Source organism: Pinus tabuliformis, chromosome 9 (genome assembly GCF_031772625.1).
Source record: "Pinus tabuliformis cultivar Carrire ecotype Pingquan chromosome 9, CPIR1, whole genome shotgun sequence".
Classification (NCBI taxonomy): domain Eukaryota; kingdom Viridiplantae; phylum Streptophyta; class Pinopsida; order Pinales; family Pinaceae; genus Pinus; species Pinus tabuliformis.
Window position 1 is genome coordinate 292002130 of NC_142307.1, and position 23135 is coordinate 292025264.

The 23135-nt window shown below is 35.9% G+C and overlaps 1 protein-coding gene across 1 annotated transcript in view; it reads right to left on the bottom strand.

The window, feature by feature from the left end:
* LOC149148330 (acyl-CoA hydrolase 2-like) overlaps positions 1 to 23135 on the bottom strand; it is a 501847-nt gene that overhangs the window by 127249 nt on the left and 351463 nt on the right. The window contains exon 7 of the mRNA XM_089440526.1: positions 7595 to 7682. Within this exon, the coding sequence (XP_089296652.1) occupies positions 7595 to 7682 (88 nt within the window). The remainder of the gene's footprint in view (positions 1 to 7594; positions 7683 to 23135) is intronic.

Genomic DNA, 23135 nt, shown 5'->3' on the forward strand with positions numbered 1-23135 from the left:
GGTACCTTCTAAATTTCATAAATTCATGAACTCAATTATTTGTACTACTATCCCTGGAAATAACCTGGGGTTTATAACATTTGATCATAAATATCATGGAGGGACATTAACATCTTATTCGTAACAATTCTTGCAATGATTATGCAGTTAAAATGCCTTGGACTAGGCCCAAGAATGGTCCCAAACCTGTCTAAATCATAGTGCGTTGCACCAATGTGCATCATCTCCACCACACGACATGCATGTACCAATATCATGTACCAAAGGGATCCCTCCATAACCAATTCACAAGGGCAGCAATCTTTGATATCACGAACTCCACCAGCTTTAAAAGCCTAGTGGGAACAGGGTTGTATGGAGTTGTCAAATAAAATGAGGATGAACCCATTGTTTTAGCCATATTTGGTGCGATTGTATGTACCATTAATGATGAAACTATAAATATTCAAGCACTTCTAGGTAGTAATTCCATTGTAAGCCCCACATGTTTGAGAAGTAGCTCTATAACATTGTTATGGAAGTGTACCTTCAAGGAAGGAGAAAACACTAAAACATTGTTGTTGAAGTCGATTGCATGAGTAGAATGAATGCATAGAAGGTGATGATAATGATCATGGAGAACTACTAGAAACGTTAATGGCATTGGCCATACCTAGAAGGGGTCACAAAACTACATGCACACAGAGAAACAATTGTGGATAGAGCTAAGGTAATGTTATATCTATAGATAAACATTACCACAAAGGGGCGGTTCAATGGATAGTGATCGACACAGAATGCCAGAAAGAATTCTAGATCTGTTGGGGAAAATATGGCAAGCTTTGGAGAGTTCCCAACTCCAGTGTCAATGCCACAATTTCATCCTTTTCATACTATTGTTGGTTGTAGACCAGAATATTGTTGGTGGCAGACCATAATATTGTTGCTTGCAAACCTGAATTTGAAAAGATAAGCATGAATGCAGTTTCATTAAACAAATATATATAAAAATAAAATTTCTTGTGACCATTGAATTCATATTCCAAGGTCCCTTGGACTCCTCATGATAATTCATATTCCACACCATACTTTATGGATTAGGTATCTAACACAAACATTTGTTGAGTTAAATAGAGTGGTCGTTGATTGACATTAATAATTAGTAAGCCATATGGAAACATGCATGGTCTCATATTAGTTGTACCTAAAGGACTAGGTTGTAAGGAAGTAGTGGTAGTGGTTCTTGAAGACCTTGGTTGCTAACGAGTTGTATTTGGTAGGTTTGTGTGGCCCAAGGACTCCTTGTCAACATTCCCAAGTTAAATTCAACCATTTTTCTAATTACAAGAGTGCCTTTTCGCTCAATTTTGACTAATATGGTCCATTGTTGTAAACTTCACACTCCATAATATAGATTTTGATCATACTAATGCAGATTTAAAAAATTGTATGGACATAGGTGGAAGGAATATGGCTAGTGACAACTATATAGATGATGGAAGCTAAGGTATCATACAATGCGTGTTTTACATATGGCAATGGAAATTCTATATGATTTGGGTTTCCTAATGACTTTTTCATGATGACGTGGTATGATGTTGGTGTTACTGGTAGGGGGTGTTTTACATGGTACTCATGTCTTTTGTGATAGGAAACTTTCTCAGTATATTAAACTTGCATCTAACAAGCTAGGTTGTTGATTGAACCAATATAACATTTCCTTCATGGATTTATTTTAGAGTAGCAATCTTACCTCTCCACAATCCATTTTTTTCATCAATTTTAGTCATGGTTGATTTGTGGCATGCATAGCAACCCTTATTAACATTGCATATTTAAGCACTCCCCTTGTTGGATTCATACCACTTTGACTCCATTTATCCCATACATGTATTGGCACTTGGCCTTGAGGCTTATACATTGATACTCCTTTCTCACACCACTTATTTCCCATTACACTACCATATGTTTTTCTTAGCATCACTCTTAACTAAATCACTTTAAGCATCTATTGTATTGTCTTAGCAATCATACTTTTTAGGGAATCCCCCCTTGAGTTGGAGAGCAGCCAACCAAAACAAAGAGGAAGAGCCACTACGGTGACAATAAGTAACCATGTTGGACAAGACTTGATCCTTGATGCTCATGACTTTACATCATTTCATCATGCTAGATTTTTTTGTAACAGGGACCTTGTTCTTGTGAGATACTAGGGTTTACTCTTTAGAGATGATGGCATTTCATTATCATTCATCCTATTATGTCACACTTTTGTTAAATATGTGACTAGAAGTAGCACACTAGTCTTTCACTCTCTTTTCAACCCTCTTTTGTACTTCATCTCTCTCTCCTTTGGGGTTACTAGTGTTTATTGATCTTCTTGGAGAATCCTGAAACTAGAGTCAAAGTTTCATTCCTTGGATACTTGGATATTATGGTTTTGAGATAAAACCCTAAGTTGTAATTTTTGAAGTGAAGAAAAAGAGGAGATGTGTTGCCTTAGACAACATCCTTATACGTTGCATGCTTGTTGGATCTCCTTAGTGTGAACTACAATTTTCATTATTTTCCCTAGCTAGGGTTTTGGGGAGCTAGAAAAATTGTATTGAGCTTATGATAAGGCTATGGTATGTTCATGAAATTTATCTTATGCATATTAATGGTGCTTCCAACTATCCAATACTTGTGTAATTCATATTTTATTTTCAGCCATCTATCTCTTCATATTTTGTTCATTTGCAACTCTTACAACATGTCGTGTTGATTTTGAAATAAGTTAATGTTGATTTGTTGAATGATTTGAAATATATATTGATGAATATATAGGAAAATTTTCTGCAGCATTTATGACTCTTGTAAATGATTTTCATATCTATTATTTCCATGTAAAGTTTCCTTAGAGGGCTGAATCTTATTAGAACGTTTTGGTATCTTGTGTTTTGAACTATTTGGTGAATTAGGGTTGTTAAGAGTTGAAATATTGTTCAATTTTTTTGTTGTTTTTATCATATTGGATAACAATATTAAGAATGACAAATCATATTGTTATGATCCATGAAACCTCTAGCTAAGAGGTGAAATTTTCGTTTTTGATTAATTGACATTTCTCTAGAAATTTCAGCATGGAATCAAAGCTTTTGTGAATGATATCACTCTAGTTGTAAGAGGGCATTTCTATTTCAGCTGATAATTACTTGGAATATATGTCTAACCAAGTTAAATTTGTTGAATTTGATACCTTAGTTTTCTTGAGATTAGCATTTGCACATATGAGATTTTTTTATGGGTTTCTCTTATGATGAGAGATGACTAATCTACTACATTCATGGAAGTTATGGATATTTTTGAATACGTGTGATTTCGAGTGGGCTATGACAGGTGGATGATTTGTTCAAAAGGGTTTCCAATGATAGGTAGTATATCTATGTGATTATTGGTTGGTATGGTTTGATTTGTTGTTGGTGAGATTACCAAGAGGACCTATAATAGGTGGTTGATTTGTTCAAGTAGATGCAAATGTGCTTTTCACCTATAATAGATAGAGGATCTTCTTTGTGTTGAAAATTTTCTAGGATAGATATGACCTTGATCTCATGGTTATCCTATGACACATTGTCTAGTGTTGGATGGTATGTTCATAGTTGACCTTTAAGACATATGAAAAGTATTTACTTAACATATTTAGCAAAAATAGGGAGGCATAAGCGTGGAGTTTAGCAATGATTCTACTTATCATGTAAGAGTTTTTGGCTCCATTTCCTTTAAAATTCCTTTAGGTGATTTTCTTGAGTTGGATAATGTCTTCTATGTTCCTAATTTGAATAGGAATCTTCTTTCATTGACTTGTATGATAGATGTACAATGGATGGTTGCTTTTTAGAGACAATTGTACACCATCAATAATTATAGTTGAGTAAGTGTAAGGAATTTGGCTAGAGGGGGGAGAGATGATGTAATTTTCAAGTTACTTATTGATCTAATGGAACTTTCACATTTTGGTGGGAGGCAAGAAGAGCCTTCTACCTTTGACAAGGCACAAGCATGATGGGATGTCATGGAGATTGGTTAAAAGCTGATTTTGGATTCAATTATTGATACCAAGATTATATCTAAGGGAGTTTTGCAAAGGACAAGGCCATCAAATCCTCTCAAACAAAAGGAGTTAACATTCATAAAACTCTTGCTCCAATTTTGAAATGATTCTCTTAGAATGAGGGAGTTGACCACATTCAAGTTGTTGCTTCAATTGTTAGAGGTTTTGAAGTACATGGGAGATTATCACGTTAACAGGTCATTGATAACATCACATGGGTTATTGTATGTATCATGAGCCTGGTATTTTAAGATCAAGGAATTTACTTGTGAAATTGTTTATCATTTTGGTTTTTATAGACTTGATCAACTCATTTTGTTCTTGTATCGAGATATAATTACCTTTGTAGGATATCCTGAACATCTCATGATGTGGTGTCTAGATATTTTTATCCATGATGATGACCTAAGGTATGATTGAGTTTGGTAGGTTGCATATGATCGAAGGTCATGTTCCTTTAGATTCACAAGTATTCAATGTTCTTTGGAGGTTCAAATGTCATGATAGATGATGGATTTTTGTAAGTTGTTTATGATCCAAGATCATGTTCCTTTAGATTCATAAGTGAGCAATGTTTTTCAAAGGTTTAATATGTTGTGATATCATCCTATATTGATGGGTATAGCAATACTTCTACAACTTACCGGAATAATACAACACATTAAGATACTGTGGTGAGAAGATATGTGATATTTAATGAGGACAAGAGGTCTTCTAGGTTATAGGACTCTCCTTCAATGATTAAGATAGGTTGTAGGTTATTCTTCCTTTCACTTATTCAAATACTTTAGGAGAGTCAAATTCAGAGGGAGATGAGAAGAGATTACATGTGGATATGCTTTTGTATACCACTCTCACTAATAGGATGCCATCATGGGTTAGCCAAAAATTGCAAGAGGCACAAGAGCATGTAGGAGTTTTTATTTCTTCAATGAGGACAAGTATTCCTCCTAAGGAATATGCTAGTCATGAAGCATTCATTTCCTCCATCCATGAACCTTCAAATTATCTTGAGGGGAAGTGTGATTTCTTGATGTGGGAGGGTGATTTTTGCAAGATAGAGGTTGATAATGAAATTGTAATAAGTATAGATTTGTAACTGAAATTTTTGGTAGAGTGACAAATACAGTCAACAACTATTGAAAAAAGACATATTCCTTGTAAATAGAGAGGTAGTTTTTGAGGTCACTCTGAAACTATTTATACCATGTCTCGGGGTGCTTCATAAGATTTGGAATACATGGTGTGTGATCAACTCATTGATGATTTGTGATGGATTTGTAAATTGAAGATAGTTTAATTGGTGATCACTTGTCCTCAATTGGGTGCTTGCGTGATATTCTTCCCTAACATTTTGGAGATCCAAAAAATAGCTAGGTGAGGTTCTACATGATGTCCACATGGAGATGACTTCTTGTTTAGAGAATGTCCTAATTTGGAGAAGGATCATTTCGAATCTTGAAGCAACACACTAGGCCCTAAACAAAACAAGGTAGCTTGGATGATTGCATAAAGTCTCGGAGTTGAAACAAATGAGTACATGGCTTAGGAGGTTCACTGGAGTCATTGGAGGCTTGTAGGAGGAGCATTGGAGACATCTCATGAAGCATTCTTGCTATCAAGCTTTGCTTGTGAGCCTACGTGTGGTTTTGTAGGTTGCTTGAAAGGGCATAGGCCACATATGTATTGTTGACCTCTCTTACTCATACATAAAGATGAAGAGTAGAATCCTTTCACTATCATCATCATGTGCTCTTTTCTTTGTACTTGTCTTCTAGGATGAATTCTCTAGGTTCACTAGGAAACTCGATGAGAAGTTTTGAAAGGAAAAGAGGACGTCTTTGTGGGAAAGTTATTCCTATGAGATACCATATTTTACTCTTACGAAGGGGAATATGGAGATGATGGTCTTTCATTATCATCCATTAATTTTTATCATACTTTTGTTATAAATGTGACTAAGAGGAGTGCACTAGTCTTCATCTCTCGGATCTTCTTTTGTATTTTGTCTCTCTTTCTTGGAGTCACTAAGGTTTCTTGACCTTCTTGAAACATCTTGAATATTAGAGTAAGTGTTTGATATGAAACCTTAAGTTTTATAGGTGAAAGGAAAGAGGAGGCGATGCATGCTCTCCCACATATTTTCATTATTTCTCTAAACCAGGGTTTTGGAGCAAGAAGAGGTGAAAAGTGGTTGTAGAACGATTTGGGCTTGATTGGTCTCCCAGCTGTGTCACCACAATTCGAACTCCCAACAAAAAATAACCTAAACTTTAATAAATATGGTTAGGATTGGTTGGCTTGCGAGATAATACAGATATAAATGGGAGGCGTAGAATCTGAGGCAACCATAGATCGATTGCAATGGAGATCTCTCTCAGAAGAAGCTAACAATTTCAAGATCCCCGATGAAAAAACCAACGATTTAGAGAAGGAAAAGAGGATAAAACCAGTTCTGGAAAATGGGAAGTATTGAACGAAATAATCAGCAAAGATAAAGAGTTGGCGGCCAGACATTTTTTTTAGTGGCGATGCCCATAGGAGAAGCAAACTTAGGCAATATATTCCTAACTTTATATATTAAGAAACTCCAGTTTTTTTATTAATTCTTTTCAGAGAAATCATATATGCTGTTATTGATGATGGCAATGTTGTTATTGATGATGGCAATGCTGAGAAATGATGCAGGCAAACACAATAAGCATTACACATTTCAGTTTCATTAGCGACAGGTTGTTCAACTTCCAGGGAACGGGGAAAGCAAACCCAACATTTTATATTATATCTTTAATGAGGAGGATTTGAATCGGGAAGTTTTTTAGATAAAGTTAGTTGTAAAATTTTGAAATCATGTTAAATTTATTTTAATTTTGGATCTGCTAAAATAAAATAAAGGTTCAAATTTATCTTAATTGTGGGATCTCTGTTCAACTTCCAAGAGAATCGCTTTCTTAATTTTGGGATCTCTGTTCAACTTCCAAGAGAATTGGAAAGCAGACTCAACATTTTATATTATATTTTTAATGAAGGGGATTTGAATAGGGAGAATTGGAAAGCAGACTCAACATTTTATATTATATTTTTAATGAAGGGGATTTGAATAGGGTTTAATGAAGAGGATTTGAATGGGGAAGTTTCTTATTAGATGAAGTTAGTTGTAAAATTTTGAAATCAAATTAAATTTATTTTAATTTTGGATCTATTAAAATAAAATAAAGTTAATTGTATCAATTTAAATTTATCTTGATTTTGGAATCTCTTATTAAATCGGATAAAATAGAAATATCTTTTAAAATAAACACAAATTTAATCCTTGTAATACTTCCACCTTTTCCATTACAAGGTAACTTTAAAGTGATTAAATTTGAATGTTCAAAGAGATGGGGGCAATGATTCAGAACGACATTGCTTGCAAGAGAAAACATGAGCCAGCCATATATACATTGAATATAAAACACAGCATACCTCCATAAAAGAGTTTATTTGCCATACATTGAAGTATACATGAAGAAACACACTTACAGTTCACATCTCCAGCTCGAAGGAAATATGAATGTAGACTATGGACAAGCATACGGGGATCCACAGATTTGTTTGCCGCAGTAAGTGCCTGCACTGAGACATTAGTTAAGCTTTTTCTCGGCTTATAGTTAGAATCACTAGACTTCTAATTGTTCTCTCTATTATTTTATACATGAAAAGTGGTTTTACTGGTAATTAGTGTAGTTATTGAATCAAGAAGCTCAAGCTCATCTTATATAATATAGGTGTAAAAATATTATTATATCAAAATTGAAATTTTGTTTATATATACCAAAAAAAAATTAAAAAAAAAAAAAAAAAATTATTCAAAACATTAAAATAATATTAACTCATAAAAAAAAACTATACTTAAAAAGATTGGATCCCTATAAATTCATAATAGATTGTACACGACCAACTGATTCATTTTTCCAGTATTTTGATTTTTTTTCTATTTTAGAATGAAAAAAACACCTAAAAAGGAAATACTATCTAGAATTAGGGAAAATATATATATTATTAGGCCATCATTACGCCTCGAGTGTTATCACTGGAAATACGTAAACCATGATATCAATTATACGCAAATAGTAACGAATCTCTTGTATACAAGATAGAGAATGGTGACATACTGTATAAAAAGGTGACCATTCAGGGTAAAAGAGAAATACAGACCGGATTAATATATTATATTAAATTGATTTTAATAATTATTTTTATGTTTAATATTTTAATATATAAATAATTTTAATGATTACAATATAAATAAAATCTAAACACAGTAACGTTAATTTAACTTCTTCATTCATCATGATCTCAGATGAATTTCAAATAACTCATGCACAATGCCGTTAAATTACAATGGTCAAGGACAAAGTCCAAAGTTCAGAGGGTTGTTGTAAATTACTTGACAAAATATACCCATTATTGTTTGTTGTGTCTGGGAGATGTACCAATAATTACAGAGCAAAATATACCCATTATTGTTTGCTGTGGCAGGGAGATGTACCAATTACAATTACAGAGCAGTGATGAATTTATTTTAATGTGCGCCAAGCCAAGGTTATTGCAAGTATCGTAATGAAAACTAGATGGTATTGAGGACTACACGAAACCTTTGTATAAACCTAATCACCGGAAACGAAATTTGAGGGGATTGTTTTAATGAGAAATATATTTTTATTGAAAATGAAATTGCTTTTTTTTTACCAAACTTTTTTTTTTTAGTATTATTTAGTGGACAGATTCTTTTACCCCGAGGTGTTTTGGAATAAATACGATGCCTCATTTTACTTAAAAGCTTATGAGAATTAGTTTTTATCTTTGCAATGTTTATTTTTTTCGTCAAAACATAGAGATAATTCTAGTTAGCCATAGTGGGCTTGATCACCTCCTTATAATACCTTAGCCTCATTTCCCCCCCTAGCTCCTTATCATTCCACAATTTATGCTTAAATTTGGAAGAATAGTATTTTAATATAATCCTAGTTAGCCATAGTGGGTTTGATCACCTCCTTATAATACCTTAAGCCTCATTTTCCCCTCTAGCTCCTTATCATTCTACAATTTATGCTTAAATTTGGAAGAATGGTATTTTAATATTATCTTTATTCTCCAGGATGATTTCTTCCTTTATCCCCCAATGGTCTAGCCAAGAGTGGGCATCCTTGTGCCAACCTCGATTGAGCCGAAGGGGGGGATTTTGGCTAGAGTTAGAAGCAATTTGGGAACCTCTTCATTTCCATGTTGTAATGCTTCTTCTTATACATCATATAATGAAACCCTCCATAAGCCTTGCAATGTTTAGCCTGATGGCCAAAATTTTTACAAACTAAACAATGACAAAGGGAAATAGTTTGATACTTGTTAGTATAACCTTGGATTGATGTGACATTATTTCTAGATAAGATGGCTTCCTATTCCTTGGATCATTATGAGGAGGTATTTTTGGTGTGTCGAACTACTTCTCACTTCTTGGATGATTGCGAAGAGCATCAACATAATTTCTTGGTTCTTCTTCATGATGGATACTATTGTTCTCCTTTGAATTAGATGATTCACCTATATGGGAAAGTCTTGATTTGTCATGTTGTGGTCTTTAAGTGTTGAGGATGACATCTAGGGTTTGAGAAATTTTCAAGCTTTTGTTGACCTTATCTAATTCCCTTTTTAAAGAGACAACTTCAACTTCTAATTTCTCATAGGTCTATTCCTTTTCCCTTAGCTTGTGATAAATTTCCATTCTTTTTCCTTAGTTTTCCATTCTCTTCAATGACACTAATCAACAATTCATCCACATTTCCTTCTTCTTCTTCTTGAAGTTTACCTGTGTCATCTATGAAGGCCATGAATAATACTTCTTTTCTTCCTGCATAATCATCATCTTCATCTGAATCATCACTAATATTGTTTGAAGAAGAAATTTCTTTTGATTGAGACTTTCTTCTTGAATGTTCTTTTCTTAGGATCATATTCATCATTATCATCATTGTCTTGTTTAGAGAAGCTCTTTTTGTTTTCTTTTTGATAGACCTTTTAGATTCATCTTCATCACCATTTCATCCTTCAAAGAACTCTTTGCAACAAAATGTCATATTTTCCCACATCTAAAACAAATGAAAGAGTATTTACCTTTGAGTTTGAATCATTGCTTTAGCTTCTTGACAAATTGTGCCAATTTTGTTTCAGTATCAAAATCATCATTGTTGCAGTCACAACTCTTTCCCTTCCTTGATGTTTTTGATGCTTTGAAAGCAGCTTCTTTGTGAGTTGACTTTCATGTTCTCATTTCATATGCAATAAGAATTCCATGAAGCTTATCCATTTTCAAGATGTCCAAGTCCTTCAATTCTTCTATGGCACCATCTTTGGCATCAAATCGGTTTAAAAGTGATCTTAGATCTTTCTAGGCAATTGTCTTTTCTTTGATGTCTTCACTTGACCCTTTGAGAGAATTGACAACTTCATCTACCCAGAGAAAGTAAGCAGTAATGCCTTCTTCCCCATTCATTTTGAGACTTTCAAATTGTCTTCTAAAGGTTTGGAGCTTTTTCTTCTTGAATTGGTCATCTCCTTCATAGATGCTAATGAGATTGTCCCACATCTCTTTAGTTGTGTTAATATTCATCACCATAGTGAATCTTGAATCTGATAGACCACTTTCTATGGAATTCAAATCCTTTGCATTTGCCACAAATGCATTCTTCTTGTCGGGATCTATTGGAAGAGGAGAAGTGACATCGTATCGATCTGTCATAGATTGTTAAAATTCAACTCCAAGGGGCACTAAGTAGAACTTCATTCTAGCATCAAAATGGGGGACCCTAGCATCCTTACTAGCCACTGTGATTAAAAAATCCTTCTTCCAGTCGTTAGGTTGTTCTCTGAAGAAGTTGGCTCTGATACCAATTGTTGGAAATACTAAGAGAGAGGGGGGATTAAATGTGTATTTCTTTCAATTGTTATTTTATGCCAATTAAGATTTTTATCATACAATAGATCAGAACACAAGATAAAACAAAACAAAAAAATTTATTGATCAAAATAGTGAGGACTCCAATCCTCTTTTACAACAAATCAGTCTCCATAGTGTACAACAAAACTTTATTTTTTTCAATTCTCCAACCTTGAACAGATCCAAGCTCCTACTTGGTCAAAATGAGGACTCCAATCCTCTCAACAACTTCCAAGCTCCAACTTGGTAAAAACTAGGGACCCCAATCCTTCCAACAATTCCAAGGTCCAACTTCATCAAATCAAAACTTCACAAAATTACTTACTTCAAAATGTATTCAACAATGCTTCAGAATAATCTAGCAAGTCTACAATGTTGCCTCAACAAATCCTCAAGAATGCTTGATTTGATCTTCAAGGGTGCTTCATCAAGTATTCAAGATATCTACAACAAAATTCTTCAAAAATTCAATATGGATGACTACTCCAAATAAGATTCAAAGTCCGCATCAAAGCAGCTTCAACTCTATCTTCAAGTCTGCACTAAACTCTTTCTTCAAGTTTTCTTCAACAAGGTATCCAAAAAGGAAGTTTCAATAATGATCTTTAAGTCTTCTCCAAATCCTCCCAGTTCTTCTCAAGTAATGTCAAAAACACTACTCTTAAAATGATTATAGGGTTAAACTTTTTGTTCCAATAGAACTGCTCTTTTAAACAATCACAAAACTGAAACTTTCTTCTAGAACAAGACTCCTCATAGGACCGAAACTTTAGCCTCAATAAGGTTGTTCTTCAAAAACATCACGAGACCAAACCTCTAGCACAACCAATACTGCTCTTAAGAATGTGTTTTGTAGAGGACTGAGGTTTGTCCTAGCTTCAAGGCTGAGCCACAAAGAATCACTTTCTAAGCACTATCATATCCTCAGGGATGAGCCACAGAGGGTTGAAACAAAGTTACCGGTAAAACGAGAACTATTACCTCAAAACAAGAACTCGCCCAAAAAACCCCAAAAACATGAAAAAAATACCCAAAAACGAAAGTGTGTATGTCAAAACAATGTTTTTTTAGGGTAAATTTCAACATTTTTTTTAAATAGCAGAAAAACCAATTTTTTTTACAAAATATATGGAAAAAAACCTCAAAACCAAAAGTGTTGATGTTGGAACAACAACAAAAAAAATTAGGTTACAATTTTGATACTTTTAGCAATGGAATTAAAGATAAAATATCAGGACTTTGAAAAACCTTAAAATTCCAACAATTATCAGACATGATCTTCAAGATAAAATATCATGTCTCAAAGCCTTATAATTCCAACAATTTCCATCCACGTTGTTAAAGATAAAATATCTTGACTCTAAAAAATCTCAAATTGTAATTATTCTCAACCATAGCATTAAAGATAAATATCATAACTCAGAGAAAAAAAAAACAAAAAATAAAACAAAACAAAAAAACCATAAGATTTTGACAATTTTTTAACGATGGAATTAAAAACTTCAAGTTTTAACATATTTCAATCATGAAATTATGGGAAAATTATATGACTACAATTTTTTTTTTAAATTAACACATAAATGAAAGATTCGTTATTCCAAGAGTACATTTTATTTTAAAGGCTAAAAATATAGCTCTTTTCAAATCTTAGCCTAAGACAACTTATCCCATTGCAACAAAAACAAAAAATCAATCATCAAAACGAAGTGTCCACTTTTAATGAGGGATTAGAATTTCAACATTTTTAAAACTATATTATACCAAATGATAACAATAAATAATATCATGGAAATATCACTGTATAATTTAAAAGTTCAATATTAATTTCTAATATTTTTTACTTTTAATCAAAATATCAACTTTGGTAGATTGAATATAACATAAATTATTTTTGTAATTCATTGTTCAATTGTGGATGCTCTAAACAGATGGATTCTTCATAATTAAAACATATAATCCAACAAACATAGAAATTACTCATAAATTCATGTAAGATCATATGGAAGTCAAAAATTTTATTTCAAGTTTTACTTGTAAATTTTTGACTTTGAGATTTTGTGAGAAGAATAAGTATTCTATTATTATTGTTATATGTTTAACATTTGTGTTATGTGATTTTCAGTTTAATTTTTATGTGAATCGTTATTTTTTGTAAAAAAAATTGTGATTACTAGTATTAAAAGCCATCAAAAATGCTATTTTTAAAGTTTTTTGTTAAGGTTTTCTCATAAAAATTGTTTATTTGACACTTAACAAAAAGTCTTAGAGTGTGTACTTTTTTCATTATATATATATTGAAAATGTGTATTTTTTGTCAAATGTTTAAAATTATTACTTTTTTAATGATAATTATTTGATATGCATTGAAATATTAATTAACGATACATAAACATATAGAAAATCCTAACTTTAAAATATTAACCCTTTTTTTCTTTTTAAACCTTGCAAAAAAATGAAGATTTCAATACAAAAAGAAATTGGAAAGAAAACTAGAAAAACACAAAAAAATAAATACACTTCAAAATAAATATCTTCGGGAAGAAGAAGAAGAAGAAGAAGAAGAATACATTAGAAAATGTAAAGTGTAAAAAAAAAGCCCTCTAAAAAGGGGGTTGATGTTGCATCGACACTTTAGAATCAACATGAAAATCACTAACAATTTAAAAAGAAAGTCCATACTTGATACATAAGAAAATTTAAAGTGTCAAAAATATGCTCCAAAAAAAAATGTATTACGAATAACAACTTTTCAAAATCAAGTGATTTTTTTGCTACCTCAAAAAATGGGTAATCGGTAAAGTTCTCGTTTGATCGGTAACTATGTTTTGAATTCTAAGCACTCTCCTAGCCTCAAGGTTGAGCCATAAAGGGTTGAATTCTTATGATTGTCCCAGCCTCAAAGTTGGGCCACATAGGGTTGAATTCTGGTCATAGGCCAAACCACAAATGAATGTAGCCACCACTCCAAAAAGATGCACAGAAAATATAAAGAGTTCTCCAAAAATCAACCACAGAGAAATATAACCGCTACACCAGATGAATCCCAAAATGAACACAAAAAATATCACCAAATGCCCAAAAGAAAACTTTTTGATTCCTCATTTTGTCTTCTTGAAATGGTCCTTAGTTCACGAGTTGTGAACTCTTTTATCTCACCTCAAATAGAATGTCTTCTCTGCTTGTTTGAGCAAGCAGATGTGTGAAATGAGGATGTATTTCTTCCCTTTATACTTGTTTTACCATAATTTAAAAATACACATCCATTGGAGAGGGGTCAACGTGACTTCATGTAGGCTCATGTAGGCCAACCTGAAGATGTAGGTTCCCAAATTGAAAAATTTATATCTCATTAACAAGTAGGAGTTAGAAGTTGATTAAGGGTTCATTGGAAAGGGCTTTAAGTCCTCTACAATATTATGCCACAATCCTATCAAAATGGTGGCTCCTTTGACATAAATAACAAGAATTCTTCCAACAAATCGACATCTAGCCACAAATTTATAATAACTATTTAATAAAAGGAGAAATAAAGTTATGGGATGTGGTTTAAATAGTGAACCAAAAATACGTTAAAAACCATATTTGAGGAGTTAATATCAATCTATATATGATATTAAAAACAACAAAAAAATATCCACAATATATAGTAATCAATCGAACACCATAAACAACAAAATTTACCCTAGAAACCCTAATGTGAAAACCAACATTTGATGGCTTCTACATAGGCTCAAGAATTGTTACAAATGAATGGTACATGCTTTTGATCAAAGAATTTGTTTATTCCTATTCACTAGTAGTGTTTTATATATTCTCAGGGTCATAAATAATCTTTTTTCCTCATGGACAAGACCAAAATCCTCCTTTTCCTCCAATTATTGAGGAGATTACTTCCTTCCAATTCCTCATTTTTCTACTATGTCCTTCTTTACAAGCTTCATTGGTTTTACATATTTCTTATTTTTTTTTATGCCAAGAAAGGAATCCTTTATTATAAAGATGCCTTGGAATCCCAACCATCAAATGATTCAATTCATCTTCTTGTGGCCTTTGGCCTTTAGACTATTAATCTCAAAATTTTCCACATTTATCTTTTTATGAAGTTTCATGAGTTATTTTGGATCCATTTCAAATTATACCTCCCATTCATAATCTTTCGGTCACCAGAAGTTTTAGCTTGAAGGTGTATCTTTTTGTTTTCCTTTCCAAGATGCTCTTTATTCTTTGTAACCTTAAAAAAATTCAATCCATCAATGAATAAATGTCTGCCATAGTAGGATTTCTTGAGAAATTACTAATCCTTGGTTTGCAAGTATGGAAATATCTTATTTCCCCTTAACCTTGAATCTCCAAACTTGTCTCTTGGATGTGCAGTTCTCGAGATGAAGTTCCAGATGAAACCTCCAATACTTGGGTTCCCAATGTCTAGCTAACTTACAATTCTAGTAGAAACTACTGCAACTACATGGGTAACTTGGCATTCTCTCATTCTTTATGTTCTTCTTTTTGTGTTTTTGGCATGAAGGGTTAGTCAATTTATCCTCCTTTTTAACAAAAGGTCACCTTTTTGTGGAAGGCTTACTTCTTTCACTTGGTAGTCTCTCATACCACATAAGGAACATGCACAAGATTGCTAAAAATCATCAACCTTATGGCCTTTTCTTCTTATGATTGAAATAAATACTAGGTGCTTTAGTAGTTTCATCTTATGCGTGTTCAATTGTTGGTCCTCCACACATTGGTGTTTTCTGGAAGGTGGAAACATCCCTTGACTACCCCCATTCAATATTTTATAAGCATGTTGGAGTAATGGTCCATCATCCACTCTTTTCTTTGATCCTTCTTGCCTTAACAAAGGTGATCTTGATGGTCTTAGTTTGAGCCAAACTTTTGAAAGATGAGTTGCATTCACTAACTTCCTCTTATCCACTGAAAGCCAAGAATTCATGCTCAACCCTATGTTAAACTATAATGAGGGTTATAACCCCATTTTTTCTCTTTCCTTTTCCTATTCCATCGTAGCCCATTTATCTCACTATACATGAACTTATGCCTCTAGTATTCTTTTCAAAATTAAAAATGACTCTTTCAAAATAGACTAAGAAAGGTCCTTGGAGAGTGAGTTAACCTTGCTTGTCATGTTCATGGTGAAAATTTGTATATAAGCAATGGCAGGTGCTTACATTTCCTTGGTCACTTGGAAAACTACCTATAGCTTGGTCAATAAATGTTCCTTTTCTACCAATTGTTGGTATAGCTAATCCATCATCTAAGTGATCATCTATTATTGTGGATCATTTTGTTAAATTACTCTCTCCTAATTGCAATAATGAGACTTTACTCTTGTTATGATTTGCATAACAATGGTGAGTGTCCTAATGTTCAACTAGTGGCTTCCTTAAGAAAAGTAGCAACTTCCTAGTAGCTTGAAGGTCCTCTTCCAGGTCTACTATCATTTTGTCAAACCTTTGTTTTTTCTCCCTCAAATATTGATTCACCTTCAAGAATTGATTCTCCTCTTAGTGTTGTGGGGAAAAGTATCCGACTCGGATGACTCTATCCCTACTCTAAAGGTGACAGTCTTTAGCAACAACTGAAAGTAAAGCTTTGATATTTTCCTTTATGAAAGTACAGAGAGAAGGAAGAAAAGATTAACCAACCTGGTGTCTTTCGCTTTGTCGATCCTTCTCCTCTCTCTTTGTCTCTTGTTCCCAGCTCCTTGCTCTCTTTGTCGGTCCAGCTACACACAGATCCTGCACAAAACAAGAGAGGAAACTACAAGATACATGTACTCATAACTGATGCATGGATTAGAGTGAATCAAATATACAAGTAAATACAATACATCAATGCAATACAAGTATATAGGAGAACATTCAAAGCTTTATTGATAGAAGTAACAGGGTTCTGAGAAGGTTACAACCATTGATGGCTCCAATCCAGCAGCACCTCCCCAGCAGCAAGAACTCTCCTCTTCACCTCTAGTAAAACAATCACCCAATAGCTCTAACTGTAAACCAACAGCACCTCCTTGCTTTACACAAAATTCCAGCCTCCTCAAACCTCATAGAAGAGCTCTATATATAGGAGAGAAGAAGAGAGGATGAGTCAGCTTGAGGCTGGCATAGAGCTGACTAGTGTCCTCTCCCTCTTCAGTTAATCTTCAGTTCTTGAGTCCACTTGGAGATCCTTGCTTACACATGGTGATCAAGTACCTCTTACTCATCACAGGGCGAATCTCATGAACCAAGTGTCAGTTTGGAAGCTTCCTGGGCAATTGACACCTTGCAGAATGACTGTGCCACTTGGCCAATCTCGCCCAGCGCAGGTAGCCTTCATTAGATTTGACTCTCAGCGCAGGTACAAGGAGGAGCAGTTGCATTCCAGCGCAGATGCTCAGTGGAGCAGCTGACATGATCCAAAATTAGCCTGTTTTGAAGTGTTTTCAGGTGGAGAACTGATTGGAAGTGCTGTGGTTTGATGACCTTGTTCTTTTAGGGGTAAGAACAACATCTTTAGGGACTGAGGATCCCTGTAATTATTGACATTTCATGCTCCATGTCGCGAGGCACAAAAATGTCTATAACAGTTGCCCCCTAAAGTATGAGGCCGTTTATCGGGTGAAATGATTTATCTAGAGGGTCCGAAGTTCATTCCAGTGCTGAGGAGGCGCCCTGTAATACAATACAATACAATACATTATTTTTCATTCTATTTTCATGATCTAGCTGAGGCGGGCATTCCCATGCTCAGCTTTATAAATACATTTTGGTACATATGACAGACGATCGTCTGATGGTAGACTGATAATTATCTGCTGAAATTATCATCCTTTGAATAGGATGATCATCTGCTGCAATGATGTACATGACAAATGTTTCTATATTTCCTGAATATATATCGCAGCCCGGATGGATGAAACTAGATCAGGGGTCTTCAAACTCGTTCGATCTTCACTCTAAGTACAAGTCGATCCATGTGAGAATTTTGCTGAAGTCGAACATGGAAAGACATCGCTTGATTACCGGCCAATAATGAAAACCGTTAACAAGCGCGAGAGGAATCACCAATAATGACGATGACCCTCACGGTACTGCAGTACAATTCACGTGGCGTGAATAAAGGACTTGGCGTCGAACGCCACACAAAATCTTCCGGTCGAAGGTCATTGATGTATACCTGTCGCCGGAAGTGAGAAACTTGCCATTGAGGCATGCAAGCTTCAAAGTACTGATGGGGATGTTCCTAGATCGACTTCTTGGATAATGAGCTGAAGTCGACAAGAAGCAATCCGTCAAAGGAGGGCCTTAATGAATCCCACATCAATGACACGGAACGGAGCTAATGATTTTAGTGGAGGTGAAAACCAACTGTGACATATGATTCAGGGTGGCGATCATGAATGGATGAAGGATAATGTATGGCAGTGGATGGGACACGGTTGACACTTTCAGAATGACCCCTCTTGAACATATAACGACACTGATGCGATGGATCGGTAGCATTACCCCAAATGCGGATGGTTTGGCGAGGACCAGGGTGATGAGACCGGTGAATGAAACAACCCAACCCGATGTGGTACGGAGGAAAAGTGTCATGTTCAAGAGTGACTTGCTACCATTAAACTTTGATGTTCTCCCAATTTTTCCCCAGTCATTTCTGACCAGTACCTCTTTATTTTTGTCAAGCTTGAGGAGGATAACATATGCTTGTTCTATAACCTGCCCTTCGGGCAAGCCCATCGCTATGATTTAACGAGCCTAGCGATAGGGAAACTCGTTCTCGTCTAAAGACAAGTTTGTCGCTATTTAATCATTTTAACGAGTCTAACGACAAGGAAAACTCAGTCCTTTTCATTTTTAGAGAGTCTGAAAAGGTACAGAAAGTTAACTCCATAATTCCTTTTTCGTCATCTAATCCCTTAAGTCCGAAAAAGTATAAAACAATACAGAAGGGATGGCTGTTCGGTACTTTTATGAGCTGAGCAAGACAAGCGCTCGATCTTTTTGTGCAATAATCCCTCAGGTCCAAAAAGATTAAAATCTAGAGGAGGGATAGCGTTCCGGTCATTTAACGAGCTGGAAGGCCAAAACTCGGCAAACTTTTCATATTTTACGAGTCAGTGAAAAGAGCTCAAAGAAGACTCGTCTTTTGAGGAACGAGTGATAAACAGGGATAGCAGCAGATTCCGGGTACAGGTTGGAATTTTCCAATCACGGCAGTGTCACAAGGATGGCTAGGTGAAATCACTCTTCGCAGCTGTTTCTCAAAAGAGGTAAACACACAAATGGAAGTGAATGATCGGCCAAATGACGGTGGAGGTGATGGATGAAAACACGACCAAGGCTTTTATGGCTGATGAATTTACAATCTCAACAGGTTATTTACCGGGATAGGTTCATTTTTTCCATGAGCTTGAACTCTGGTGGAAACTTTTGCTCACACTTTTCTATTTTTTAACGAGCATAAATTCAGTGGTAAAACTGTTCGAACTTGCGTTTATTTTTTAACGAGCATGAACTATATGCTAAAACTGCTCGATATACCAGTCATAATAAGAACGCCTTCTATGAGATAACTATTTTTTAAGGAGCTTTATCTCACAAAGCTATACCCCAATTTTGGCAAATTTTACTTTTACCCCACAGGCTTTCTTCATGCAAGGTCGGAAACGGCTAATCCTACGAGTTTAAAGGGTTAGACCTACAGGTTTAAAGGGAGGACCTAAAAATTTAAAAAATAAATAGTCGTCCCTTGCTTGCATTCCAAAAGTTTGCATGCCCCCAGGTATAGGGTAGAATTTCGGGGCTGCCCCTTTATCAACGAGGTTTGCCTCTTTCTTATTATCCGAAGAGGGTTCTATTTGCTGCCGCAAATCAATCTCTTTCTTCGACGGTGTCTATCATTGGGTTGTCCAAAGATGGTTACCCTCTGTCACAACAATATAGTCCCCTTCTTTGCAGGCTGCCCCTGCTTATCCTTCAAAACATATGTTTTAATGGGCGAGGCTTGAATTCAAAGATGGCTACTACTTGTTGCAATAAGGGAATTCCTACTTGGGCATTGCCCACTTTTTTAGACAAAGGTGAATGACTCTTTTGCCAAACACATAACTTTAACAAAAGAATACTATTCCAGAACAACCCCACTTCCTTCCACGGACGGGGTACGGACTAGTCATATTCTTCTGCGGAAATTCTTCCTTATACCCGGGGTTTCTTCTGCCCGAAGCAGACCAGGGTGCATGCCCCCTGGGTCCTAGTCTTTCTTTCCGAATCACTCGCATTCATCGGGAAGGAGGACTTGGGGTGGAGGCATATCTTGAGTGAACAGACCATTTAGGATTGGTATTTGACTATTTGCGATGCGAGATCCCGGAAATGAAAGTTGGTCTACGAGCTTGACCATCCTTCCTTCGTGTGGAAAACACATTACTCTAAAGAGTGAGGAGACTATCGCTCCCATGCAATAAATATAGTCGCGTCCGAGGAGTAGGTTATAATCCAAGGGTCCTTGGACGACCAACACGTTCATATTGACGGTCTTCCCTTTCAATGTAACAGGTACATTGGGGAGGATTCCTAATGGTCGACTCGTTCCTTTATCAAAACCTGAGAGATTTCTCAACTCAGGTAAAAGCGCTGGGGAACCCAGTGCTTTCCAAGCAATAGAGGAAAGGATACTCACAGACGCCCCTTCATCAATGATAGTACCAGCCATAATCATTCTATAGATCTGGACAATGATTCCGAATGGTATACTGGCTGGTAACCGGGGTCTGCCTAGTTGATTCCAATCAAAGGATACAACCAGGTTGCTTGGTGGTGGGACCGAATATACGGTCGGATATGACCCTGATGATGTTCCTTCCTGCGATAAAGGAATGGGCGCATTGCCCTGACGCTCATCAGAGTCGGTGCTGATGAAAAGAACCTGGATGGTGTCATCCTTATTCTCTTCAGTGAGGGTGTCACATGAAGATGACTCTTCAGCGACGGTGTCATTTGAAGACGGATCTTAATGACGGAGTCATTGGACGATGAAACCTCTGTAGGAAGAACCGGGTCAACTGTCGTTTCGACCTTTAGACTTTCGTCTATTCTAGATTCAGTAGGTTCATTCTCAATGACCGACACTTCAGCTGACCACTTGAGCGGGTCAACTGGATTTTCAACTATCGAGGGATTAGGCGCGAGTTTTTGGTATCCAGGAGGAAGTCGCAACGGTGAAACCGGGCGATCTTCCAAAACTCTCTTTGCCTCATCTAAGAATGGACATTTGTGGATGGCATGATTGCCTTCACACAATAGACAGGGTGATCTTGGTCCCCTTCTTCGTCCTTCACTCTCGTTAGTTGACGGACTGCAATCAACATGACAACCAGAGGTTGATGCTACCGGATTGTGCAACCTTGGGGACCAGTCCCTTAGTATCCGGGGAATACAAGGACAATCACGATGGAAGTGGATCCCTTTGCAAATGACACATGGCGATTTAGGCCCGGTCGATGCAGTGTGTGGGTTTTTGTCAGCTTTCTTCTGCTTGCCCCCAGTCGCCTTCGCCAAAGGCTCCTTCTGCTTCTTTTCTCTCTTCTTCTTTTCTTTCTTCTCTTTGGGAGGCTGACTTTTGCCAGCTCTACCTCGCGAAAATGAAGGATCAGAGGAAGTATCGTAAGAAGTGGAAGGCTGGTGGGTAGTTCTAGATTGTTCTGACTGTTGATTCGACTGCTCAGGATTAGTGGCGATCTGGACTACATTAGTTGAAAAGAGCCATACAGGGAGGCCGATTGTCAATCCTGGAAGTGACAATGTAGCCATATGAGGCGCACCAACATCTCCCCAAGAGGAGAAGGGATTTGGACTTCCGCCAAGGTTACTTCCTTGGTTGGTGGGCTCCATACTTTTCAACTGAAAGATCAACGTGGGAATAAAAGGTGATTATGTTCCGCTTAAAATAAATTTTATTAACGACGCTTTTAGACACAAACTTGCTTTTTCATGTTTTAAGAGTCGAGAAAAAGCTAAAGATGACTCTAGTCGCCTTCGATGTATTAACGAGCCCGAAGTGACAAATGCTCGGTTGGACTTTTTCAGTTATAGAGTTTGAAAAAGGCCAAAAGAAACTGCTCTGGAGATCTAGGCAGAGGGTGTGCCAAACCTTTCGCGAAACCACAGAATACGTTTTACGGTACGGGTGGTCGATCTTCGTGAATGCTGTGTTCACTGGATCGCGATCAGTAGGGCGGCCGACACGGTTTCCTAAGGATAAAGGATAAAAGCCTATAGGGGTCTCCCAATATACGTGAAGGTACGCGGGAGCACAAGTCCGTGTTAGTGCCACCGACTCTCAGGAGGAATCACCCACCTTCGTAGAGATCGACAGTCACTATGTTTAACGACGCCGGAACACGTCTCTACCTAGACCTCTAGATGTTTGCGTTATGTTACAAAGCGTTGTTATGTAAATTGGGTTTATTTTAATGTTGATCTTGCTTAACAGTTTGCCTTTCAGGATCGCCACGAGATGTATATATACAACTTCCTAGATGCAATCTAAGATGAGAAGCAAAACTTTTCAATCTTTCAACTATGAAAACCTTAATCTACTGAGGGAAAAGAAAGACACAACTTTTTCCACAGATCATAGAACACACACTAAAATGCACATTTTCCTAAATCGTCAAGCACACAGTCAAATGCAAAATGCACAATGCATGTATTTCTTTTCGTTATCCTTAATGTTGATGTAAGACAGAAAGGACACTGTTGTATAATTTTGAAACTAATTTCAAGCAGAAATAAACAAGCTTGTCCAATAATAAAAAAGACACCTTATGATCGACTTGTTTAGACACTGGAAATGTATAGATTCAACCATAAAATGAAAAACAAACAAACTCAAACAGCCATGAACAGTAATAAAACTAGCTCATAAGATCACAAAAACACTTTTACAGTTCAGGATCTAAGAGGGCACAACTATACTGATTCGTTTTTCACAATGGGAAACTGTAACTGAAACAAGAAATACTGAAAGAACATTCACAGTTTCATCACACAACTGAGGCGGAATAATGTCAAGGAGAAT